Consider the following 27279-nt stretch of genomic DNA (forward strand, 5'->3'; position numbering starts at 1 on the left):
AATTCAGACCAATTTGTGCCACAGGGAAAGTGATAAGTGGGTGCATGGGTTCTGCTGAGGGAGATAAAGGCTTAAACTCAGCCACGATTCCCTGAAGCACTGCAACGAGCTATCTTGGAGAACAATGACTGAATTTTTAGGAAAAAAAACAGATCATAACAACTCGCCACTCTTCCTCACACCCAGATCGGTGATCTCTTTCCAAGTCTCCCCACCATTATCGTACATCCAAGAGCCAGGTGCCACTCGATCATCCAGTGTCTCCTCTTCCTCTTCTTCCAGCAGTGCTCAGTATCCTGGTTCCCAAACCTGACCTCTCACCCAAGGTTGCAACCCTTGCCACTGCTATTGCAGTAATGCATGAGTCGCAGTGACTGCAGCCGCTGCACTCGTGACTTGTGCAGGGGGAGGAATGCTATGCTGCATTGGCATGGCCAGCTTTTGAAAAGATATTGTTTATCTGAAAGTTATGGTTGGGAATAATTAAAGGAATGTTGTCAAAATCTCTGTCTGCATTCTTTGCAAAGTGTTCAGCCCCAGATATTGAAAATGAAGCTGCCATCTGCTCACTTCCTTAACCTTCTGTTACTTCAGCTAAGCAACGTTGGAGTGATTTTTTTGTTTTAAATACTGAAGCATTAAGTTTACAACTTATTTAAGGCTTGAAAAATAAAACCTCTGAGTCACTGGAAGAAAGATTGGTTTTCAGAGACAAGGATTTGTTAATTGGATTAGAAGGAAGGTGTCGAAATTTGTTTTATACTTTTGAGTGATGGGAACCTGGACTCACTGCCTGAGAGGTGGTAGAGAGAGAAACTGTCATGCGTTCAGTTGTCAGTTGGGTGGGTGCTGAAGGGTCATAACCAGCAGGACCACGGAGCAGAAGATGGGAAGTGGGGTTACCCTGAAGTCCGGTTGTGACTAGCATAGAAACAGTGGTTTGAATGGCCTTCTGTGCCATACATCTCTTTGATTGGACCAGTGATAGGAATAAAAGGGTGGGGAGAGCTCTGTCCTTAGAGTGTTTTGCAGCTCTCTGATTTATTGTTCACAGAAAAGCTGGAGTTCAGGAATGCTCCTTCACCGCAAGAGTTCAAAGTGGGTGAGGATGCTGTTGTCATTTGTGACTCAGTCAGTTCACCCCCACCAACCATCACTTGGAAAAACAGAGGGAAGGATGTTCTGCTGAAGAAAGATGGTGAGTTAAAATCATCATTACTGATAACAATGGCTTAGTAATGTTATCTGACCCTTGAACTGACCTCTCAAAGGCCTCCCAATCTAAAGCAACAGACCATCTGCCTTCTTACTCACATGCTGTATATGTCTGTGTGATTGTTGTACAAGCTCATCTAGATCCCTTTGAACACCAACACTGCCCAGTCACCGTTTTATGTACCACCAGGCTCATGGACAGCTTCTGTCCCACTGTTATCAGACTCTTGAATAGACCTCTCAAACACTAAAAGCTGAACTCTTGATTTCCCAATCTACCTCACCGTGACCCTTGCACCTTATTGTCTGCCTGCACTGCACTTTCTCTGTAACTGTAACACTATATTCTTCATTCTGTTTTCCTTTTAACTACCCCAATGTACTTATGTTTGGAATGATCTGTCTGGATGACACACAGACAAAAGTTTCTCAGTGTATCTCGGTACATGTGACAATGGGATTGGAATTGGTTTATTATTGTCATTTGCAGGTCAATTCATTGCACAGTGCATTGAGGTAGTACAAGGTAAAACAATACAGGATGCAGAAAAAAGTGTCACAGCTACAGAGAAAGTGCAGTGCAGGTAGACAATAAGGTGCAAGGTCATAACAAGGTAGATTATGAGATCAAGAGTCCATTTTATAGTACTAGGGAACCGTTCATAGTCTTATAACAGCGGGATAGAAGCTGTCCTTGAGCCTGGTGGTGTGTGCTTTCAGGCTTTTGTATCTACTGCCTAATGGGAGAGAAGAGAGAATGTCCAGGGTGGGTGGGGTCTTTGATTATGCTGGCAGCTTTACCGAGGCAGCGAGAAGTGTAGACAGAGTCTGTAGAAGAGAGGCTGGTTTCTGTGATGTGCTAAGCTGTGTTCACAGCTCTCTGCAGTTTCTTGCAGTCCTGGGCAGAGCAGTTGCCATACCAAGCCGTGATGCATCCAGACAGGATGCTTTCTATAGTGTGTCGGTAAAAATTGGTGAGTGTCAAAGGGGTCATGCCAAATTTCTTTAGCCTCCTGAGGAAGTAGAGGCACTGGTGAGTTTTGTTGGCTGTGGCATCTTTGTGGTTAGACCAGGACAGGCTATTGGTGATGATCACTCCTAGGAACCTGAAGCTCTCAACCCTCTCGACCTCAGCACCGTCAATGCAGACAGGTGCACGTACACCACCTCCCTTCTTGAAGTCAATGACCAGCTCTTTTGTTTTACTGACATTGACGGAAAGGCTGTTGTCATGACACCATGTCACTAAGCTCTCTATCTCCTTCCTGTACTCCGACTCATCACTATTTGAGATCCGACCTACAACGGTGGTATCGTCTGCAAACTTGTAAATGGAGTTAGAGCAGAATCTGACCACACAGTCATGAGTGTATAGGGAGTAGAGTAGGGGGCTGAGAATGCAGCCTTGAAAGGCACCAGTGTTGAGAATAATTGTGGCAGAGCTGTTGCTGCCTGTCCTTACTGATTGTGTGGTCTGTTGGTCAGGAAGTGAACGATCCAGTTACAAAGGGAAGTGTTGGGTCCCAGGTCTCGGAGTTTGGTGATGAGCTTGCTTGGAATTATAGTAGAAGTTGTAAAAGTGTAACTCCAATTGGAGAAGTCTGACCTTAAAGTCCCAGATGTTTATGGTCACTGTATTCACCCATTTCTTCATTCTGCAGCTGTAATGTGCAGGGTTTATTACTTCTGGTTAAGAATTTTCGTGGGGTGGATTCAGAAACAATGGAATTGAACAAGTTTGTGACTGAAGTGGTTTGAGACCGCCTCAGCAGCTAGCAAGGATTGAGGATATGGAGAGGTGTGGTGCAGGGGTAGCTGAGAATGTGGGTGGGGGATTTTGTGTGGAGATTGTGGAAAGCAATCATCGTGACGTTCAGAGGGCAGTGAATTCCCTCAGTGGGCAGGGTAAGGGAGATCTGTGGTGGAGGGACGAGATGGAGTCTGAAGGGTTAGTAGCTGTGGCCAAGAGTGGGGCGGGTAAGAGGTGGAGGACAAGTCGTGGGTTGGCAGATGGGTTGTGTCTGAATGGGGCTGGTGATATTGGGGGCTGATGGAGCTTTGATAAGTCTATGATATTGACATCTACAACCCAAGTTTTAGATATCCACAGTAAGATCACAGGATACTTGGTAAGTGTGCAACTTGAGAAAGTAGGTGTGGGATTTTGAAGGTTAATGTTCTTAAAGGTCTGTTGAGAACTTCAGAAAAGGAGCTGAGGATAGGATTTGGCTTGGACTGGTGAAGGTGGATGGGAAGGGAGACGGGTAGTGGGAGGGGGAGAGAGAGTCACTAAATTGTCATGACCAGGCGTCAGACAAACATGGAATGGGCTTGGATCCCAAGCATTAGCCAAATGTGTGGTAGTTGCTGGCAAGGCTAGAATTCATCAAACCCGGACTGGTCTCCAGAGGATGGTGGTGAACTTCTCAAGGCATCACGGTGCTGGAGTGAAGGTGCTCCTGCAGTTGGGTTGCATGTTCTCGGATTTTGGCCCAAAGGCTGTACAGGAATTTTGGTACATTTCCGAGGCACACAGATGAGGAACTAGAAGGGAAATCCCATTACTTCTGCTCCCAAATGGATATTGAGAGAATTGCAAGGGATGGGGCTGAAATCAAGTGAACTGAAGTGATAAACAAAGGCCTGGAGCAAAGGATGTGAAGGGCTTGGTGTTCGTCACTGGTTCCAAAATGGACCATCGCTGTGTGCGGCAGAATGGTGCAGTGGAGTGCAGAATCTGTCCAAGTTTACAGAGAAGAAACTTGAAATCTGTAGTTTGGTCAGGACATTGGAATGTTTAATGTGGCAAATGTGGCAGCTGTGACCATTCATTAGTTTCAGCTTGAGAGCCAACAACCAAATCAAAGTATGAATCTCTGTCTGCGAGCGGAGTATATTAATGACATATTAACCAGGCCAGTTAACCACATTGTTAAATAGCCGTGACTCCTTTCTGAGTTGTAAGAGAATAGAGAAATTCTTCATAACCCCAGTTTAATGAAGCCAGTTTTTCGAGGTTCATTGCCAGCTGAAATTATTCACGTCTGTGAACTTTGTTCTGGGTTTTGTTGCAGGAAGTATCTGGAGGTGGGGTAGTTTTGATTACTGTGGAAAGCTACATTTTCTAAATCTTCCAAATCTTTCTTCATGCCAGCAAAGAAATCAAAGCAAAGAGAGAGATTTAACAAGACTGCACTCCATGTTCTTTCCTTTCCCTATTTTCAAGTGCAGCCATGCGAGTTATAGGCTCTGAGAAGATCAAAGTTAATTTTCTTCGTCGAGGTTTTCATCAAGGGCTTGTAGTCAGCAGAGAATTTCAAAAGTTCTTTTGTTTTCAAAGATGATTGCAGCAATTAGCTGGAGCAGCCGACGCCAGGGGCTTGAGTGCATCGAAAGAAAACCAGTATGCAGTTAGGTGCCCGCCTCACATGGAGCCCAGCGCCAGGACACTGCCTGTGGAGGCACGGTGAAGGGGACCGAGCTGGGGGTGCCTGTCCCAAACGGAGTGTTGTGGCAGCGTGGTGTCTGGTACCCACCCCCATGGGCGCACGGTGTCTAGAACCCAGTGTCGTGGGTGCACCGTGTCTAGAAGCCAGTGCAGTGGATGCACGGCATCCAGAACCCAGCGCAGTGGGTGCACGGTGTCCAGAACCCAGCGCAGTGGGTGCATAGTGTCTAGAACCCAGCAGCGGTTGCCCCACATGTATGAGAGGTGTGGTCGAGTGAAGTGCTTGTTCCTTGGCCCATTCTCTGGACAGCGCCGTGTTACGCGGACGGGACACCTCTGAAGGGGCACAGTTGTTCGCTGCACAGTTGCTGCAGCTCTGCAGCTGCTCTTGGTGACCCAGGGACCTGTGATTGCAGTTTTTGTTAGAGCCAGGTGGGGTTTCTAGACTGGAACGACCTCATTCCTGCAGTCCGCAGTGACGTGGAAGGAGGGTGAACGGAAGTGGAGTTGTTGTGGTTAATCAGAGCTGGAGGTCAGGCACTGTCCTATCATCGAGTCATTGAACTGTTACGATACAGGAGGTGGCCATTCACCCATTACATCTGTGCTGGCTCCAGGTAGAGCAGTCCTGTCCTTGCTTTCACCTGCCTGCTCCTTGTCACCATGTCAGTTATTCTCTCTGAATGAGAGGCTCTGCAACTGGGGGGAGAGTAACATTGTGGCTCAGCTACTGAACTGATAATCAGATGCCTGGACTTCAGGTCTGTGGCTGGAAGTTCAAATCCCACCATTGCCAGCTGGGAAATTTAACTTCCGTCGATTAAATAATCTGTGTGGTTTCCAGCAGGCGCTGCAGAAGTTGAATGTGTTGACTCTGTGTAGCTCTGTTTGTAGGGGAATGTGTCATAGAGTCGTACAGCAGGGAAACAGGCCCTTCGGCCCAGCTCATCCATGCCGACCAAGATGCCCATCCAAGCTAGTCCCATTTGCCCACGTTTGGCCCATATCCCTCTAAACCTTTCCTATCCATGTACCTATGCAAGTGCATCACAGCTTGGTACGCTGCCCAGGACAGCAAGAAACTGCAGAGGGTTGTGGACACAGCCCAGCGCATCACGGACACCAGCCTCCCCTCCTTGGACTCTGTCTTTACCTCTTGCTGTCTTGGTGAAGCAGCCAGCATAATCAAAGACCCCACCCACCCGGGTCAATCTCTCTTCTCTCCTCTTCCATTGGGTAGAAGATACAGGAGCCTGAGGGCATGTACCACCAGACTTAAGGACAGCTTCTACCCCACTGTGATAAGACTATTGAACGGTTCCCTTATATGATGAGATGGACTATGACCTCACGATCTACCTTGTTGTGACCTTGCACCTTATTACACTGCACTTTCTCTGTAGCTGTGACACTTTACTCTGTACAGTTATTGTTTTTACCTGTACTACATCAATGCACTCTGCACTAACTCAATGTAACTGTACTGTGTAATGAATTGACCTGTACGATTGGTATGCAAGACAAGTTTTTCACTGTACCTTGGTACAAGTGACAATAATAAACCAATACCAATGTTGTTAGTGTACCTGCCTCAACCATTTCCTCTGGCGGTGGTGGTGTTTAACATTTAACCTCCTGAGTGGCTGGATCATTTAGTGCTTCTCCATCACCTTCCTAAAATCCTCCGGAGAAACTCCCAAAGGGAATGCCAGTGGTTGTGTTAAAGCTGCCGGGAATACAAAAGGCAGTCGAAACTTCTCCTTTGAGTGAGAATTACTGGATGTCATTGATAAATGGCCAGGAAAGGATCTCAGGAATTAGCTGCCAGTATTTCCCAGATTAGTGAAGTGTTGTTATGAAGCTTCCACCTGTTTCTGACAGGAGCTTGAGGCTCCAATTTATCTTTAATATGGAAATGCATCTGGAGCACAAATGTAGGTCCCACAGAGTGGATGTTTGCCGATTCAGTCCTCTCATTCACCATCCCACCTGAGGAATAATTGGAGCAGTAATTAGGGATGTAACAACTTTTGCTGAAGTGTTGCATTCTCTGTGATTTGCCGGTTTATTCTGCAATGTTCCTTCATGTATTAAACAGGTCTAGCAGGTTCTTGCTTGAAGCATAAAGTCTGTCAACGTAGACGTTCCTCTGATTCCTGGGATGGGAAGACAATCAGCTGGCCTTAACCTTCTGCTCTGCCATCAGTTGAATTCACTACTTCAGATGCTTCAGGCTGAGAGTCAAGTTTCAGTCTGTGGAAACTGCTGCTTTTTCCATTGAGCACATAGTGTGAAGAGTATCGAAAAGCCCATGTTGCAGCTCTAACCCGATTGTTGGAGGCTGCTGAAGGAACAGCAATCTTCACTGTTCCCAGAGCTCTTCTTGGTATTTTTGGTATTGGTACTGGTTTATTATTGTCACTTGTACTAAGGTACAGTGGAAAAACTTGTCTTGCATACCGATTGTACAGGTCAATTCATTACAAAGTGCAGTTACATTTGGTTAGTACAGAGTGCATTGATGTAGTACAGGTAAAAACAATAATGGTACAGGGTAAAGTGTCACAGCTACAGAGAAAGTGCAGTGCAATAAGGTGCAAGGTCACAACAAGGTAGATCGTGAGGTCAGAGTCCATCTCGTCGTATAAGGGAACCGTTCAGTAGTCTTATCACAGTGGGGTAGAAGCTGTCCTTAAGTCTGGTGGTATGTCTCCTCAAGCTCCTGTATCTTCTATCTGTTGGAAGAGGAGAGAATGACCCGGGTGGGTGGGGTCTTTGATTATGCTGGCTGCTTCGCTAAGGCAGCGAGAGGTAAAGACAGAGTCCAAGGAGGGGAGGCTGGTTTCCATGGCACTGTGTCCACAACTCTCTGAAGTTTCTTGCAGTCCTGGGCAGAGCAGTTGCTGTACCAAGCCGTGATACATCCAGATAGGATGCTTTCTATGGTACATCTTCATGTGAAACCTAGGCTGAAATTACCTACAGAACTCAATCATTGGGAAATGCCCAGGTCTCAACCACAGTGGGTCACGGACACACACAATGATTCACTAAATTGATTACAAAGCAATGATAATGGATAGATCTTTGACAGATTGCAGGGAAATTGGCCTTGGGCTGGTTGCATTCGTTAGTTTAGCCTTACTGGAATAGCTTTATTTATTTCCCATAACTCAAGAGCAAAAATTTATTAATGCTGGAAATATTCAGCAGGCCAAGCAGCATCTGTGGAGAGAACAAAGTTAATGTTTCACCTCAGTGACCTATCAGTAGAACTTATTATCAGATCCTTCTGATGAAAGGAAACACAAACACATTTTTTTCCCTCTCCAGTCAAGTCGAGTTTATTGTCATGTGCACAAGTACGGTGAGGTACAGGTACAATGAAAAACTTGCAGCAGCATCACAGGCATGTAGGCACAGACAACACACAGAACATCAATTATTGAATACAGTGAGAAAAAAAACTGGAAAAGTGCAAAAAAGACACAATCAAAGACAAGTCCACGGTAGTGCAAGAGTTGGTCCGTAGTGTTCTGTTGCTGAGGTAGGGTTAGGGTTGTGCAGCTCTGTTCAAGAACCAGATGGTTGTAGGAAAGTAGCTGTTCCTGAACCTGGTGGTGTGGGACTTCAGGCTTCTGCACCTCCTGCCATAAGTTTCAGCTTTTGTTTGCAGGATGTGATTATGGTACATCTCTAATTGCTCTACAAAAGTGGTGGTGCACTGCAATGCTTTGGTTCAACGTCCCTGCCAGAGGGCAGCTGGGTCAGCCACATGGCTGCGGCTCTGGGCTTGCACGTAACACCAAGTGGAGATACCTCATTTCTTCAGCCGTCGGAAGTTTGTGAACTAGGTGGGTTTTTAGGACAATCCGATAGTTACATGGTGACCACTGCTGGTTATTTTTTTTAATTAACTGAACTTAAATCTTGTGATGGTGGGATTTATTTTCTTGTCTCTGAGCCATTCTATACAAGTTCAGCAACATCACCACTATTCTGCCAGGCCTAACAGGTCCATTGAAGTCAGTAGGAACACAGCTGAAACCCACAGTATGGACAAATAAGGCGTGGCCTCCTCCCGTTGTTTGCCAGGATGTGATTCTACCAGTGCAGTGTTATCAGAGGTTGCTGCTTTAACTCGGCCCTGAATCGAGCAGGGTAACAAAGGAATCGGACATCTTCGTTCATATTGCAGACCACCTTTGAGATCCACCTGTAGTTGTTTCAGCACAATGATCAGGAAGTGGAGTTCTAATCCGGGACTGGGTCTGCTTGTAGCCTGTAGTCACATCTGCATCAGAAGGTTGGCTTCTAATAGTCATACAGCATGGAAATAGGCCCATCGGCCCAACTGGTCCATGCCGACCAAATGCCCATCCAAGCTGGTCCCATTTGCCTTCGTTTGGCCCATAATCCTTCTAAAGCTAATGGGTATCATGATTGCTTAATTTTCCTCATCCCAGGAAAATCCCAAAGATTTGAAGCTCTCAAGGATCTTATTTAACTCCAAACTACAAGGGGAGACAGAACCTCAGAAGGATCTTCACCTGAGGCCCAATAATGCAGTCAAACCCAGAGATGTTCCCCCTGTATAATCGTTGAAAAATGCCAGTTGACTTATCACTATGGAACATAACAGAACATAGTGTGTGAAATGAAGGAAGATTACATTTGTGTGTTCTATCAAGTCACTAAGTCAGATTTCAGCACCTTCAACATCGATTCGGTAGTGGTTGTGAATTTTTTTAAATTTCTGCTGCTTTACGATCATTGCCCTCAGATACTGGTGGGGATCACTGATCCCATCAGCTTCCCGTCTTACTCAAGAAACTTCAGACTGGAAACTTCACTATGTCGCAGCCAGCTTCTCACTGGACAGTAGCAGCCACAGTTTACACCCCTGGGCTGCCTGGCCTAATTCCCCCACCCTCAGTCAAATCCCAGACCCTGCAGAACTGATTGTTGCATGTGGGATGTCAATGGGAAGGCCCTTGCGCACACTGGTGACATCAGCGTTAAAGGCACAGTTCCCCTCCCCCAAATAAAATTAACATTGTAGGTGAGGCCTGATGCCTGAATTCCCTTTGTTATTAAAGAGTTAGTCATAAAAATAAAGCAGAGTTAAGCAAGACAAGGCTTTACTAGTTTGGGGTTTTGTAAATTGAAGATTAAAACAACACGAAATAAGGCAAGACAGCTGTCAAATAAGAAATGTTCTTTGAGTTAATAGTGAAAAGAAAATCCATGTGATTTATGATTTTAAATAGAAAAAACCATTAATCCCTGGTTTATCTTTTTTTAAGGTCTGCAGATGCACCTAATTGTGTAACACTGACGCATTCTTATGGATTTTGGCATAACTGGAGTTGCTCAGAATAAATGGTCGCAGTGTCAGTTCAATGTTCAGAGTGATCTCTTAACTGTTCAGGATGAAGGCTGCCTGGTTAGTTGTAAAGCCCTTTAAGACTAGCCAGGCAGTGTCCTAAACAAATTACAGTTTGTCGTTTTGTGCCAGTGAGTTAGCCAACAACGCTAAATTAACTGCTTCACTGCTTTTCACTCCGAAAGCAGAGAGATTTTGCTCATGTTAGTGAGTGGTTATCAAATATCAGACTCCCACGACACGTCGTAATGTTCCGGTTGAGGTGACAAGCAACAGCTTGGGATTCGGACTTTGAGGAATTTAGTCGTAATCCTGTGGATGGTATTGGCTCCTCAAATGTCCAAACCTGCAGTTCCTCTTGTACTGAGCAGGGAGGCACTGAGGAAGTGGCTGCAGCCATCTGATCAGATGGGGAGCAAACCAATGAAATATTTCCAGCGATTTCCGTTACTTCTTTCATCAGACGTTCTGTGTTGGTAAAGCCATTCATTTAGAAGGGGAATGTTATGTAGTTTGAGGCAAATTTTGTAAATAATTTACAACAATGTAGTTTTATTGGAATAATCTATAATAGTTTGAATTTCATTGAAAGTATGAGGCAAGATATAACCCCAGCTTCTCACCTGGAGAGAAGCTGAGTGCAGGGATGTCTCCTGTCCTGGTGTCTGGGGCCCTTTAAAATTCCCCCACTCCTCCCTCGCTCCCCCACTCATCCCTCCTCACCTGGACCCACCTGTCGCTTGCCAGCTCTTGCTGCACCCCTCCCCCTCACCTCTTTCTCAGTCCAGATGAAAGATCTTGAGCCGAAACGTCGACTGTGCATTTCCCTCCACAGATGCTGCCTGACCCGCTGAGTTCCTCCAGCAGCTCCAGGTTCCAGCCTCTTGAGTCTCCCTTCAACATTCAGCCTGGTTAAAGCCCTTTGGCTCCCAGCAAAAATCTTAATTCAGTTCTGCCCAGGTTAATGCTCCTACCAGCTAATTCCTTTTAAACATGAGGTACTTTTTTTGTGGTTTCTGTGCAGACCTTTTTGATTTTTCTTTTTGACAGAATGACTCACTCAGAGATTTTACTTGACGTCATTGTCAAAGTAATTAGAGGAAAAAGTTGTCCCATTGACTCATTCCCCTGTCAGCACAGGCGCACATTGTTCCCCTGATGTAAAGCTCCAGATCCCTCTTGATTCAGGAAGTCTTGACAGCTTTTAATTTCCTCTGATGCAAAGACCAGAGGCAAACTGCTATTTAAGCAGCAGATAGTTAAATGGATGGTTGAGTGCAATGTACCCTGCAATCATCTTGCTCGGAAGAAACCTGGGGAGAAGATTGTGGGTAATTCTATCCATCTTCCACCTGTTTCCTGGGTATTTTACAAGCTTCCATTCATACCGTGGGCAATGCACGCTCCATCACCACCAGCCAAATTTAACCCCAGTCTTAGCAAGGATGATGAACTCATTCTGGGGCTGTGAACTCCTTCTGCTCTCCCGCCCCTTCACCTGTCTGGTTAGCCTGTAAAATCTTATCAAGCCGGCGTATTCCTGATGCGTGACATGTCCGTATCATTTGAAGAATGAATGAGCTCAGCTGAGCATGAGTTCCAGGCCTGTATTTATGAAGATGTTTGCAATGCCAGCCAAGTAATTCGTATGCACTGACTGTTGCCAGATGTTGTAATCTGACATTTGTGTATCATGGAGTAAAACTAGTCCGCTGGAATTTGCTTGCTTGCAAGTTTGATAAATGTTTTTGCAGGTCCTGCATGGAGCACGCAGTAACCTTCCACATTGAATGCACGGTATAAATCTCATCATTATTGCTCGAATCTGAACGGTATTCTCTGCCTTTATTGGGAAAGTCTTGGAGTGACTGCCTTATTTCAGAGGATTTGTCCACACAGAGTTCAAAAAGTTATTTGTCAATCTGCTATATTTTCCACATATATTACTGTATGATCAATACGAGTCAGTGATTCAAGGTAGTTCTATAAAGTGCCTTTTTGTTTAGTGGAAGAAGTTTTTAACACTTGAGTTGCAGAGGTACAATGTTCTTCCACTGTGAAACCAAGGGAAAGACGATGAGCTTATGGAAGAGAGTAAGTTGCAAAGTTACAGGGAAGTAAGAGAGTGAAAAGGACTGAAGTTATTGCTCTACTGAGGGCCATCATCAACTCAGTAACTTATTTGCATTCTTCTGTGTTGTAACAAGTACGTTAAAAGCAGTGGGAGTTCTGCTACCTGGGGAAAATGTATAGTTCCTTGTTTTTCAAATTCTCTTCAAGAAGAGAATCAATTCTAAATTTTCTCCAGAAAGGGAGCTGATTCTGTTCAGATTCTGACAATAGTAATGTGATTTGTATGGGTGCGTTTCATGTTCTTGCTTCTCTGAGAACCACCTATCAACACAGAAACATTTACCAAACTTGTTAAGTAAATTCCAGGAATCAGTCTCAGATGTGAAATGTGACAAAAGAATTCAGTAAATAGAAGCAAATTCAGAACATGGGAGAATTATTTGTTTGATAAATTCTGGTCTGGGACAAAATATCCAGTGGTCAAAAAGGTGGAGTTGACAGAAGTGGTTGGTTTAGCGAGCTATAAAGTGAGTGAGCACAAGACTATCATTGAGTCAAGGTAATAAATGTAAAACTTATCAGGTGGTCAAATGGCTGTAATCTTCCAGCCTGAAAGAGATCTTTGTTGGTTGAATGTTTTTGCCTGGAAGCATTGTATTACTTAATTATTTTAAACATACTTCTATGGGGAAGCCATTCGAGAAGGTAATTAGAAATTAAAACTGTCCTCTTGACTGTGGCAAAAAAAATCAATTTGAGCATAGAAAAGGATTTCGTGCTAGTTGCAATACCAACTCCTTTGGTCAAATCATTCACTAGAGGAAATTCTTCCTCGGACTTTTCCAGTTTATCTTGCAGTTCTGTTTCCTTTAACGTCCACGTCTCAAAGCATGTAGAAACTCCGTGGCCATTCCCAACAATGTCTCAGTAGAAACCATTGGGCATTGCAGATCCACAGAATATTGGCCAAGGCATTCTTCAGCAAAATGTCTCTCTGAATATTTCATCAAGGAGTGGAGACAGAGATTCTGCTGGAGAAGACCTTCGTGTTAAACAGATATCCATCTGTGGGCGAGAGTTTCACTGAGCTGAACTGCTTCTATTATTGAAAGAGATTTACTTGAAGTGCAAATGCTGATGGTCTCATTTTGTTTTGTTATCTTCAGTCCGTTTCTCAATGTTGCCCAACAACTACTTGCAAATCCGCAACATCAGGAAGACAGATGAAGGTACCTACCGATGTGAAGGAAGGATCGCTGCCCGTGGTGAAATTAAATTCAAGGATATTAGGGTTGTTGTGAATGGTAAGTTCTCGTTAACTGCTGTCACTGATGGGGCTTGGTTAATCATACATCCCTATCATTTACAAACACTGCTGATTACTGTGGCTCTCTGCATTGGTTTCTCGCTGTGCCACCTCATTTTCACAACGTTCCATATGTTGATTCATCTCATTAACAACTTTTTGCGCTACATGACAATTCATACACAGGTCCTCCCCAGTTATGGCAGGGTTTAGTTGCTGAGAACTGTTTGTAACCTGAACAGTTTGCAAGTAAGAAATGCGACCACCTGGCAATATACTTGAATAAAAACAGGCCAAACAAGGGCAACGTGTAGTTAAACCAGGGTGTTTCAGTCAAACATTTAGATTTCTCCTCAAGATGCAATGATATTGCTGCAAAAACAGTTCCCACGTAGCAGAAGATGCCTGTAGCCCTTCAGCAGGCAACAAATACATCCTGCCGGTCTCCCAAACACTTGTTCGTATGTACGGGTTGTCCATAAGTCGGGTGTTGGTAACCTGCAGAAGACCTGTATAGATGTAACGAAAAGAGTATGCCCAGAGACACAGAGCGCACAGGAAGGAGCGTGATGATAGGTCCTTGAGAAGACAATAGAGCTGATGGCAAGGCGAAGGCTGAGAAACAATTGCTAGATATGCGCTGGACATGAATAAGTGGGAATTTAACCGTGACTGAGTCGTCATGTAGCGACGGACAACCAAGAGGCAATGGAAGAGGATGTCACTTTGAACGCTACAGATGATCCATCACTGAAGGTGGCATGGTGACCTTTTCCAGGTGCCTTGGATCAACAATTCATCTGGTATTTATGAGCTCCTCTTTCTGTTACAGTTCCTCCCAACATCCGCGCCCGGGAAATGGTGGTGAATGCCACGGCACACAGTGGGCAGTCAGTCACGTTGGCCTGTGAGGCAGATGGTTTCCCTGAGCCAGAGGTAACTTGGCAAAGGTAAGACACATAACGAATATCAACAAAAATAACATTATTCCTATTGTTCCCTGCAGCTGCTCGCTTTTCTCTTGTGTCAGGAAGCAATTTATTGATGGGTTAAATCAATTATTGATTAAATCAGCAATTCCTCTGCACCTAATGTCTACGTGAAGCAAGGAAACAGCAAAACTAATAATAGACGAAAGGCAGGTATAAGGAGTTTGTTCACCCATTACCTTGGTGTGACAAGAGCTGTTCTCTGTGTCAGACACTCAGCTACTCACATTAGTGAAGAGATAGATCCTTTCAAAAATTTACAAAGGACATGGAATATGGGGCCCACGAAATTTGGAATTGGTTTACTATTGTCACATGAACAGAGATACAGTGAAAAGCTTGTCTTGCATATCGTTCATACAGATCAATTCATTGCAACAGTGCATTGAGGTGGTACAAGGTAAAACAATAACAGAGTGCAGAATAAAGTGTCATAGCTACAGAGAAAGTGCAGTGCAGGCAGACAATAAGGAGCAAGGTCATAACGAGGTAGATTGTGAGGTCAAGAGTCCATTTTATTGTACTAGGGAACCGTTCAATAGTCTTATAACAGTGGGATAGAAGTTGTCCTTGAGGCTGGTGGTCCAGGGTTTCAGACTTTTATATCTTCTGCCCAATAGGAGGGGGGAGAAGAGAGAATATCCAGTGCGGGTGGGGTCTTTGATTATGTTGGCTGCTTTACCGAGGCAGCGAGAAGTGTAGACAGAGTCCATGGAGGGGAGGCTGGTTTCCGTGATGTGCTGAGCTGTGTCCACAACTCTCTGCAGTTTCTTGGGGTCACAGGCAGAGCAGTTGCCAAACCAAGCCTTGATGCATCTGGATAGGATGCCTCCTATGGTACATTGATAAAAATTGGTGAGTGTCAAAGGTGACATGCAAATTTCTTTAGCCTTCGGAGGAAGTAGAGGAGCTGGTGAGCTTTCTTGGCCGTGCTGTCCACGTGGTTGGATGAGGACAGGCTATTGGTGATGATCACTCTTCGGAACCTGAAGCTCTCAACCCTCTCGACCTCAACACCGTTGATATAGATAGGAGCATGTACAGTCCCCCTTCCTAAAGTCAATGAGCAGCTCTTTTGTTTTGATGACTTGAGTGAGTTTGCGTAATTGAGAGCAGTAAGGTATCAAAAGGACATTGATACTGAGTGTGCAAAACATCGGCAGCTGATGCTCAATGAGGGCGAGTTAGGATCAGAGAAAGGGAGAGAATTTCCTTAGTACTGAGTGACAATACAGATGGTCCAAAACATCACCCTTCCCACTGTGCCATTGATTTCTCTTACATATAAAAGAAGTATAACTGCTCTGCTCAGCTACTGTCTCATCCCTTTTGATCATTTGATTGTGTAGATGTGCTCTCAGCAGCTGCTCCAGAACCAGCAAACACTTCCCTCTCATTACTTGTAGCTGTTAAAGAACACCCTGCCTGCTGATTGGTCGAATTCAGTTTGTCGCAACCAATACCAACATGTGTAGGCTTTCAATGGGGGGGAGTGAGGTGGCAGGAGGCTGAGGGCCAGCTTCATGTTAACTTTCTCTAACTGTCGGGGCACAGACAGAGCACAGCAGGAGGAGGGACGGGAATCATTAACAAGCAGTAATTTGAAAGTCCCATCAACAATTTTTTCCACATTGTTCAAACTATTGGACAAACTTGGACAAATCTCCTGGCCAGATGAGCAGTGTTTTTATCGCTCAATTCCTTGTCAACAAGGCCAGGGATAATTCCCTGTTTTCCTTCTAATTCCACACCACTACCACCCCCGTTCCCGGTTCTACCAGAGCAAGACTGTGTGGGTGTTGCCTAGCAGCTCTCACACCTCCCTCCCGGGGGTGATGTCAGAGAGGACAGGTGGGGGTGAAGGTCATGGATCGAGCAGATAGGTAGAGGGGTAAGGGAAGGGTGCCGAGATTAATTGGCCTGAAGGGGAACTGGGGAAGTCAGTATTTCTCAAAGGGCTTAAGTTGGCTTCCTTGAGCCAGCCAAGGATTAACTCAGACATGTCCCTTTAAACGACATAAGGCAGACTTTGTGGGCACATTGGAAACGAATGTCCACTGAAGTGGCCTTTGGATATCACAGTGTTGGCCTGGGTTGCACTGTGTTACACACTGACATCTCACAGAAATAGTGAACCTCGCACTAAGTTCTTTAACATTTTAGTTTTCACCAGAATTACACTTTGTTGAACACAGAAACATGGTAGTTTGGTAATTGGTTTATTATTGTCACATGTACTGAGATATAGTGAAAAACTTGATTTGCATGCCATCCATACAGATCATTTCATCACATCAGTACATTGAGGTAGTACAAAGGGAAAGGCAATAACAGAATGCAGAATATAGTGTTACAGTTACAGAGAAAGTGCAGTGCAGACAGACAAGTAAAGAGGGAAATAATTCATCTTTATCGTACAAGAGGTCAGTTCAAGAGGCTTATAACAGCAGGATAGAAGCTGTCCTCAAGCCTGGTGGTGCGTGTTTTCAAGCTTTCATGTCTAAAGCATCTCTAGTATACTTAAAATCATCTGAAATTAAACGAGGATATTTATAAAGATATGTGAAAAACTGACTGCTGCTACCTTAGGGAATGAATTAAAGCCTGAAAACTGGAGAATAAAAAAGCCATTTGTGTCTGTATGTTATATGCTGACTTGCACAGAAAGAGTGAGTTGCGTATTTGCATCTGTGCCCATTTCTGGGAGAAGTTCCATCCACTGGGAAATTGGATCCGCCTCTTCCTGATGTGATTCACCCCAGTTCCCCCTTAAATTTCACAGCTTAGTGACATCATCAATTGCACAACCCACATTTACCAGCACAATTGGATCAAAAGGTCATGACATTCATTTGTGCATTGGAACCAGGGGCAGATGTGGGCCACTTGACCCGCTCCAGGTCACTACACCACTGAATAACATTTTCACTGATCTAATTGTAACCTGAATCCCACATTTCTGCCTACTTGCAGTGATCTTTCACCCCCCACCATGCAGTCCAACCTAACTCTACCTTAAACATATTCGCAGACTCTGCTTCCACCATCCTTAGAGGAATAGAGTTCCAGACTCCTGGCGTTTCACTCACGGAAAAGCCAAGAGCAACCACGCAGCAATTCGGAATCGCTGATGGTTCAAAGGATCCCATTCCCCATGTTGCATTGCCTTTTGCAGCACTGAGAAAGGCAATATGTGGATGCATCAACTGCTGCGATCCGCGGCACTGATGACTGCTCATCGGCACCCTCTTCAATCAGAATCTGATTTACTATCACTGCCACGTGATGTGAAGTTTGTTGTTTTGCGGCAGCAGTACAGTGCAAAGACATCAACATCTATAAATTACAAAAATAAGTAAGTAGTGCAAATTGGCAGATGGAGTTCAACCCGGAAAAGTATGAAGTGATACACTTTGGAAGATCGAATCTGAAGGCAGAATACAAGGTTAATGGCAAGACTCTTAGCAGTGTGGAGGAACAGAAGGATCTTGGGGTCCACATCCATAGATCCCTCAAGGTTGCCACACAGGTTGTTAGGGTTGTTTAAGAAGGCGTATGGTGTGTTGACCTTCATTAGTTGGGGTATTGAGTTCAAGAGCCACAGGGTAATGTTGCAGCTCTATAGAACTCTGGTCAGACCACACTTGGAGTATTGTGTTCAGTTCTGGTTGCCTCATTATAGGAAGGATGTGGAAGCTTTAGAGAGGCTGCAGAGGAGATTTACCAGGATGTTGCCTGGATTGGAGAGCATGTCTTATGAGGATAGGTTGAGTGAGCTAGGGCTTTTCTCTTTGTAGAGAAGGAGGACGAGAGGTGACTTGATAGAGGTGTACAAGATGATAAGGGGCATAGATCGAGTGGGCGGTCAGAGACTTTTTCCCAGGGCGACAATGGCTAACACCAGGGGGCATAATTTTAAGGTGATTGGAGGAGGGTATAGGGGGGTTTTTGGAGGTAAGTTTTTTTACACAGTTGTGGAATGCACTGCTGGCAAAGGTTGTGGGGGCAGATACATTAGGGACATTTAAGAGACTCTTAGCCACATGAATGATAAGAGAAATGGAGGGCTATGTGGGAGGGTAGGGTTAGATAGATAATAGAGCAGGATCAAATGTCGGCACAACATCATGGGCTGAAGGGCCTGTACAGTGCTGTAATGTTCTATGTTCAAAATAAAAAGGAATAACAAGGCAGTGTTCATGGGTTCGTGGACTATTCAGAAATCTGGTGGCGGAGGGGAAGAAGCTATTCCTGAATCGTTGAGTTTGGGTCCTACCCCCCTGCCCACCGGCAAGACACACCTCCTCTTCAGTGCACCAGAAATATCAGATCAAGTTTATTGTCATGTGCACAAGTACGGTGAGGTACAGGTACAATGAAAATCCTGCTCGCAGTAACATCGCAGGCACATAGATTCATACAACACACAGAACATCCGTTAAACATAAATTATACAAAATGGTGAAGAGAGAGACTGCAAATCAAGACATTAGTGCAAAAAAAAATCAGAGACAAGTCCATGGTAGTGCAAGAGGTGGCTGGTGATGTACCATTGCTGAGGTAGGGGTAGGGTTGTGCAGGTTAGTTCGAGGACCTGATGGTTGTAGGAAAGTCTCTTTTCCTGAACGTGGTGGTGTGGGATTTAAGGCTTCTGTACCCCCTGCCTAATGGTAGCAGCGAGAAGATGGCATCTAGGTGGTCGGGATCCTCGATGATAGATGCTGTCTTATTGAGGCAGGGCCTCATGTAGATGATGTCACTGGTGGGGAGGGCTGTGTCCATGATGGACCGGGCAGGGTCCTCTACTCTCTGCAGCTTCTTGCAGTTCCCGTGGATTGGAGCTGATGTACCAGGCCAGCCAGAAATGGGTGAAATCTAATCTCTGGTCTTAACTCTTTCAAAATTAAAGTTAAAATCGGAGTTTGTGAAATTTTAGATATATTGATCAACCACCAGCTCGTACCTCACAGTGTCGAGTATAACGAGACACTGTGTATTTAAAACATTAGGGGTCACTCTGCAATCCATAACTTTTTCTTTTATAGTTCTTATGATTTAAAAGGCGTGCATCATTTGAAGTGTGCAAGTCATTTGATAGTCACTGGATTTATTTTGTTGGATTTCTAACATTTATTGTAATCTGAAGACTGATAACAGATCTTGCATTTACAATGCATTCAATGCCTGAAACACATGATTCCTGCAGAATATTCTGCACTGTGCTGAGTTCATTACTGTCAAATTGCTGTCAAAAGCACAAATCACTCTATTCGGCTAACTATAAATAATTGTGCCTCTTCAAATTTGCCTCAGTAAATTCATTCTAATTCTAAACCAGTATTATTCTTTGTCATGGTGACTGAGAATGGAAGGCAAACAAAGGTTTGTTTGCAATTGATTTGCTTTTATGGTGAAATAACTGTTTCTTATATATAGACATTAGAAAAAAGATTAAGAAACAGCTTTGATTGCTGGAATGTGAATTTGTTCTGTTGATTTTTTTTGCACCTGTTATCTGAATTAAATTGATCTTTGACTGCAGTGGCAGAACATGAAATTTGCATTGTTTCAGATTTTAGTAAAATCTCATTTGATTCTCTCTGAGAATGACCTTGGCCAATTTGGCAACGACTAATTTAATCTCCAAAGATTGTAATGAAGCAATTGTGTGTGAGATGAGATATTTTTAAAATAAAATGTTATCTCTGTTGATTTAGAGGTTTGTAGATAATTGACTGCATGGTTTGGAGGGACATGGGCCAAATGCAGGCAAATGGGACTAGCTTAGGCAGGCACCTTGGCCAGCATGGACCAGTTGGGCCGAAGAGCCTGCTTCCATGCTGTGTGACTGTGAAAGTGAGGAGAAAAAGCAATAGGCTTCTGGAAAGGCATCAGTGCATTGGTCATTTAATCTCAAAAGTGGCTCAGTGCAAAGGTGTGTAGGGTAATGCATTTGAAGACCATAAGATATAGGAGCAGAATTAGGCCATTCAGCCCATCGAAGCTGCTCCACCATTTTTTCAGAGGACAAACAATACGAAATATTTTTCAAGAGATCAATCAATATGAGAGAATAAATGGCAAGAGGCCAAGAACTAAGATAAGATATCTTTATTAGTCACCTGTACATCAAAACACAGAGTGAAATGCATCTTTTGCGTAGAGTGTTCTGGGCGCAGCCCGCAAGTGTCGCCATGCTTCTGGCACAAACACAGCATGCCCACAACTTTCTAACGCATATGTCTTTGGAATGTGGGAGGAAACCGGAGCACCCGGAGGAAACCCACGCAGACATGGGGAGAACGTACAAACTCCTTACAGACAGCGGCCAGAATTGAACCTGGGTCACTGGCGCTGTAATCACGTTATGCTAACCGCTACACTATCTTGGAGTACACTCCACAGGTCCCAGAAGGTAGCAGGGCTGGTCGGTGAGATGGTGAATACTTTGATTTGTTGACCAAGGAACAGATTACAAGAGTGGGGAGCTTCTGTTGTAACTGTGCTCAGCAGCAGTCAGGCTGTGGTGAGAGTGCTGTGTCTAGGTGTGGGTGTCACATTGCAGGAGGTTTGGGAGAGCACCGGACAGGCAGTGACAAAACATTGCCAAGGATGGAAATGATGTATTGTATGGTTACGGTGTATAAAATCACGAGTGCCAGGGATAGGGTGAATGCAAACAGTCTCTTTGCCAGGGTTGGGGAATCAAAAACTAGAGGGCACAAGTTTAAAATAAGAGGGAAAAGATTTAAAAGGGACCTGAGAGACAACTTCTTAATGGTCCGTCTATGGAATGAGCTGCCAGAGGAAGTAGTTGAGGCAGGTGCGATAACAACATTTAAAAGACATTTGGACAGTTACATGGATAGGAAAAGTTTAGAAGGGTTTGGGCCAAATGTGGGCAGTTTGACCAGCATTGTGAGTTGGGCCAAAGGGCCAGTTTCCATGCTGCATTACTCGATGACTCCATGATGAAGAGGTTTGTTTCGAGGGGGATTTGGGAAGGCAGTTGTTTCCTGTGGAATACGAAAGATGAGGTGAGATTAAGGATTTAAACTTTATTTATACAGCACGGTAACAGGCCCTTCCGGCCCAACGAGCCCACGCTGCCCAATTACACCCATGTTAACTTACTAACCTGTACGTCTTTGGAATGTGGGAGGAAACCGGAGCACCCGGAGGAAACCCACACAGTCACGGGGAGAACGTATAAACTCCTTACAGACAGCAGTGGGAATTGAACCCCAATCGCTGGTGCTGTAATAGCATTGCGCTAACCGCTACACTACCATGCTGCCTGCGGGATCTCAACAGGATTGTCCCTTCTCCCTTTTGCCAGGTCAATATTTATAGGGCATAGATTTGTCAATTGGTGGAGGGATCAGAGGGGAGTTTACAATTTCATTTTTTGACCCCCACTCAGAGTTGCTGGCTGAAGAGGTGAAAAGGAGGCAGGAACCCTTAAAACTTTGTAAAGGAAAACACCTGGAATAGTCCTTGATGTGCAGTCACCTGAAGGGTTACAGACTGAGATCGGGGAGGTGGCCCTGAGTATTGACTCTCTACCAACTGTCACATACTCAGTGGGCTGCGTTGCCTCCTTTGACGCAGTAAAGTTAAATGGTTCTCTGGAATTGGAATTGGTTTATTATCGTCACATGTACCGAGATATAGTGCAAAACCTGCAAGCCATCCATACAAATCATTTCAGAACATAAGTACATTGAGGTAGTACAAGGGAAAAGCAATAACAGAATGCAGAATGTGGTGTTGCAATTACAGAGAAAGTGCAGTGCAGGTAGACAATGAGGTGCAAGGGCCACGACGAGGTAGATTATGAGGTCAAGCATTTAACTTGAACGTGCAAGAGATCCGTTCAAGAGTCTTAGATCAGCGGGATAGAAGTTGACCTTGAGGCTGGTGGTCCATGTTTTTAATCTTTTGTATCCTCTGCCTTATGGAAAGGAGAAGGGAAAATGTCACGGGTGGGAGGGGTCGTTGATTATGTTGGCTGCTTTCCTGAGGCAGCAGGAAATGTAGACAGAGTCTGTGGAGGGGAGGCTGGTTTTCACGATGGACTGAGCTGTGTCCACAATTTCTTGTGGTCTTGGGCAGAGCAGTTGCTGTACCAAGCTGAGATGCATCCACATGGGATGCTTTCTATGGTGAGGCTCTCTGATGGTGAGGTTGTGTATACTTTGGTGAGGAATTGTTGTTCTAACCCAGTTCCTTCTGATTTGTTTTTCAGAGATGATATCATCATTAGAGCAGATGGAGATAAATACTCTCTGAGCGAGGATGGGTCTGAACTGACAATAAGCAAAATCGGGAAGCGGGACGATGGAGAATACATCTGCATTGCCCAGAATAAGGCCGGCAACAACGAGCTGGAGATCACACTCCAAGTTTTTGGTAAAACTTCTCACAGTTAAATGAGAGTGAATATGAAGCGAGGGTGAGCTCCGAACGAGTAGAGCCCTCCTCGTGTAGCCCCCAGCCTGAGGGTTTGAAGGGATTTGAAGGGAAATGGGTGGACTTGGGCTTTGGTGGGAGGCACTCACTGAGTAGCAGCAGCTCGCTGCCCCTCTGCACGGCCATCCCTCCCCCCCTGTGTTTGCCTGCATTGGCTCTCAGTTCGATTCTCACCTTGCTGCTTTTCATTTCCATTGCTGCCAACAATGACGTACAGCCTCAGATGTTGTAATGGTCAGTCACTTTAATTCCATGTTCAAAAAAATTTGCATTTCTATAGCACCTGTCACAGCCAGCGACATATCAGAGTCCTGCCAGTGTAGTGATGCTGAAGTCTGATCGCAGGTACTGTAGGTAACATGGCCATCAATGTGCAGCAAGCTCCCACAAACAATTTTTTTGTGTGAGGCTTAACGTGGGAGAGGAAATCAGAACAGCCAAATAATGCCGTGGGTTCTTTTACCTCCTCCTGAGTCAGCAGACGGGGCTTCAAGTTAACAACTCACCTGAAGGACAGTGCAGAGGATGGCCTCAGCACTGCAGGGAATGATCAGTCTAGATGTTAGTGTGAGTGGTATTTGATCTCCTTACCCTTTGACTTACGGGACCCTGTAACCCTGTGGGAAAGCTGTGATAGGCTGGAGAGGACACAGGGGAGATTCCCTGGGATGTTGCCTGGGATGGAGCATTTCGGTTGTGAGGAGGGACTAGAGAGGCTGGGTCTGTTCTCCCTGAAGTGGAGGGGGTTATGAGAGGACATGATTGAGGTGTATATTGGTATTGGTTTGTTATTGTCACTTGTACCGAGGTATAGTGAAAAACTTGTCTTGCATACCGTTCGTACAGATCAATTCATTACACACTGCAGATATATTGAGTTAGTATAGAGTGCACTGAGGTAGCACAGGTAAAAACAATAACAGAGTACAAAGTGTCACAGCTACAGGGAAGTGCATTGCAAGTAGACAATAAGGTGCAAGGTCATAATAAGGTAGACTGTGAGGTCAAGAGTCCACCTCATCGTATAAGGGAACTGTTCTGTAGTCTTATCACAGCAGGATAGAAGCTGTCCTTGAGCCTGGTGGTATGTGCCCTCAGGCTCCTGTATCTTCTGCCTGATGGGAGAGGAGAGAAGAGAGAATGACCCGGGTAGGTGGGGTCTTTGATTATGCTGGCTGCTTCATCACTCCAAGGAGCTTGAAGCTCTCAACCCTCTCAACCTCAGCACCATTAATGTAGACAGGTGTATGTACACCGCCCCCTTTCCTGAAGTCAATGACCAGTTCTTTTGTTTTGCTGACATTGAGGGAAAGGTTGTTGTCATGACACCATGTCACTAGGCTCTCTATCTCCTTCCTGTACTCCGACTCATCATTATGGCCCACTACGGTGGTATCATCTGCAAACTTGAAGATGGAGTTAGAGCAGAATCTGGCCACACAGTCATCAGTGTATAGGGAGTAGAGTGGAGGGCTGAGGACGCAGCCTTGTGGGGCACCAGTGTTGAGAATAATCATGCTGGAGGTATTGCTGCCTATCCTCACTGATTGCGGTCTGTTGGTCAGAAAGTCAAGGATCCAGTTACAGAGGGAGGTTTTGAGTTCCAGATCTCAGAGTTTGGTGATGAGATTGCTTGGAATTATAGCACTGAAGGCAGAGCTGTCTTCAGTAGCCAATATAAAAAATGAGGGGAATAAATATCGTAGGCTGCAGGAAACTTATATCAGAGGTGGACAGTACTTGAGGACATCAATTTAGGGTAAGGGGGACGAGGTTAGAGATTTGGAGGGGCTCAGCGGGGGATCTTTCTCACCCAGAGAGTGGTGGAAGCAGAGTTGCTGACAGTATATAAGAAGTAACACACACACAATGCTGGAGGAACTCAACGGGTCAGGCAGTATCTATGAAGGGAAATAAACATTCGACATTTTGTGTCGAGACCCTTCATCAGGACTGGAAAGGAAGAGGGCAGAAGCTGCAATAGGTGGGGGGGAGGGGGAGGAGCACATGTAGGCAGGTGATAGGTGAGTCCTGGTGAAAGGGGGAAGGTAGGTTGGGTGAGGGGCGATGAAAGAGAGTGATGTAATAAGCTGAGAGGTGATAGGTAGAAGAGGCAAAGGGCTGAAGAAGGAGGAACCAGTAGGAGAGGGCAGTGGACCATGGAATAAAGGGAAGGAGGTGGGGAATAGAGGGGCAGATCATGAGGGTGGAGGAGGGGAAACAGACAGGGTGAGTGGGCCACAGGAATGAGGCAAAACAAAGGATGGGGGGGGATGGGGAGGAGTTACCAGAAGTCAGAAAATCGATGTTGAGGCCGTCAGGTTGGAGACTACCAAGGCGGAATATGAGGCGTTGTTCCTCCAACCTGCGTCTGGCCTCAACGTGGCAGTAGAGGAGGCCGTGGAGAGACATGTCAGTATGGGAGTGGGATGTAGAAGTGAGGTGTCTGGCCACTAGGAGATCCTTGCTTTTACGGCAGACGGAGCGAAGGTGCTCGACGAAGCGGTGACCCAATCTGTGCCGGGTCTCACTGATGTAGAGGAGGCCGCACCGGGACCTTAGACTTGCCTCGATGAGCACTTTAGTTGACTAGGCTGCAGGCCAAGTGCTGGAAGATGGGAGTAATATGGATGGGTCCCCACTAGTCATCGTGGACACGGCTGGGTTGAATAACCTGTTCCCATGCTGTATGACTCTGTGACTCCTAAGAACTCCAAGGCTGATGTCAGCTGACCATTGATGCACACATCCCATGGACTACCATAATGTGTTAATACTCCAGGAATTAAAACCTTTCCTCACATCAATGAGGTTTTAATTCATATTATTAAAATACACATCAGGGAAGCTTTTAACATTGTGTGTACTGCACCCCCCAGAATAATTTTAATGGCCCATAATCACTTAAAGGCTGCCGAACATGTTGAGAATCTAATAGTTTCACTTTGTAGCTGCGTACGGCTCAAGTTTCCCCAATTGGATATGTGTCAGCTACAAATGGAGCTCTTCTAGAGGCTGTGTTTCACAGATTAATGCACCTGGGGACAATTGCTTCACGAGTTAAGGGCTCTTATGCACCAATTTCTGGATTCAGTGATGACGTTGCAAAGGGAATTTCAGATTAGTGCAATTTCAGTTAAAGACTTGTTGCTTTTGCTGGAAGGTGATACTGCAGTTTATATTTCATCAATGAAGCACTCTAGTACCTAATTATACTCACAGTCACGTTACTCTGACCCCTTGTTCATGCCTGTTGTAAGATTAACGACAGTTTCATTTACTTTTTAAAAATTTAGTGAAACCTGAAATCACTTACGTGGAAAATAAGACTGCGGTGGAGCTGGAATCACAGATTACACTGACCTGTGAAGCCAAAGGTGATCCCACACCAACCATTACCTGGACAAAAGGCAGCCGCACCTACAGGGATGGCGAGCAGGTAGGGGAAATAAATGAAATCTAACTTGATCTAAACATGAATGCAGTTGTACTATCTTCACCAAATGGCGATGAGCACAAATTTCATCCGTGTGTCTTTTATCATCCCTGCTTGCTCTCCAGATGAAAGTAATTCAAATCCATCTGCTTCCACAAATGTGATTACGTCTTGCATGATTTTATTGCCTGCTACTCCCAGTTAGGGTTAAACCAAACTGTAGTTTGAAACAATATGGAATTGGACAATATGCGGACTCTTCTGATGTAGCTCCTTCCAGTGCTACGTCTACGCACTTACAGGTACTTGGACTGATTGGGTTACGAGAGTGGTTCACCAACAGAGATTGACTGACCAAGTACAGACAACTAATAGGAAAATCAAAGGTGGGAAAGGAAGTTGTGAAGAAGGCACAGAGTTTGCAGAGGGATAAAGCAGGTTGAGATGGTCAGCACAAATGGGATATAATGTGGGGAAATGCAAAGTACGTTGGAAGGAAGGATAGGATAGCAGAGTATTACTTAAACCGTGTGAGGTTGTTCAGAAAGATCTGGGTGTCCTTGTACAAGAAACACAAAGTTAGCATGCAGGTAAGCAGGAAGGTGAATGGAATTAACAGAGGAATGGAGCACAAAGCTAAGGAAGTCTTGTTACAAGAATACAGCGCATTGGTGAGACTTCACCTGGAGTGTCATGGACAGTTTTGGTCTCCTTATTTGAGGAGGGAGCTACTTGCAAAAGAGGCAGTTCAAAGAAGGTTCACCTGATTAATCTAAGAGATTGTTTTATAAGGAAAGTTTGGGTCCAGAGATTGACAGGGTCTTGATCGGTAAAGTATTGAGGGTTACAGGGAGAATGGGGTTGAGGAAAAAAGATCAGCCACGATTGAATGGCAGAGCAGACTCGATGGTCCAAATGGGCTAACTCTGCTTTTATGGTCTCATTGAAACATTT

The 27279-nt window shown here is 45.0% G+C and overlaps 1 protein-coding gene across 9 annotated transcripts in view; it reads left to right on the top strand.

The window, feature by feature from the left end:
- Positions 1–27279, top strand: part of LOC127583556 (neural cell adhesion molecule 1-like) — a 435935-nt gene that overhangs the window by 264654 nt on the left and 144002 nt on the right. For all 9 annotated transcript variants that reach the window (XM_052039651.1, XM_052039654.1, XM_052039652.1 and 6 more), the window contains exons 4-8: positions 1055–1198; positions 13289–13426; positions 14261–14378; positions 22666–22829; positions 26186–26328. In XM_052039651.1, the coding sequence (XP_051895611.1) occupies positions 1055–1198; positions 13289–13426; positions 14261–14378; positions 22666–22829; positions 26186–26328 (707 nt within the window). The remainder of the gene's footprint in view (positions 1–1054; positions 1199–13288; positions 13427–14260; positions 14379–22665; positions 22830–26185; positions 26329–27279) is intronic.

This window comes from Pristis pectinata, chromosome 27 (assembly GCF_009764475.1).
Source record: "Pristis pectinata isolate sPriPec2 chromosome 27, sPriPec2.1.pri, whole genome shotgun sequence".
Classification (NCBI taxonomy): Eukaryota; Metazoa; Chordata; class Chondrichthyes; order Rhinopristiformes; family Pristidae; genus Pristis; species Pristis pectinata.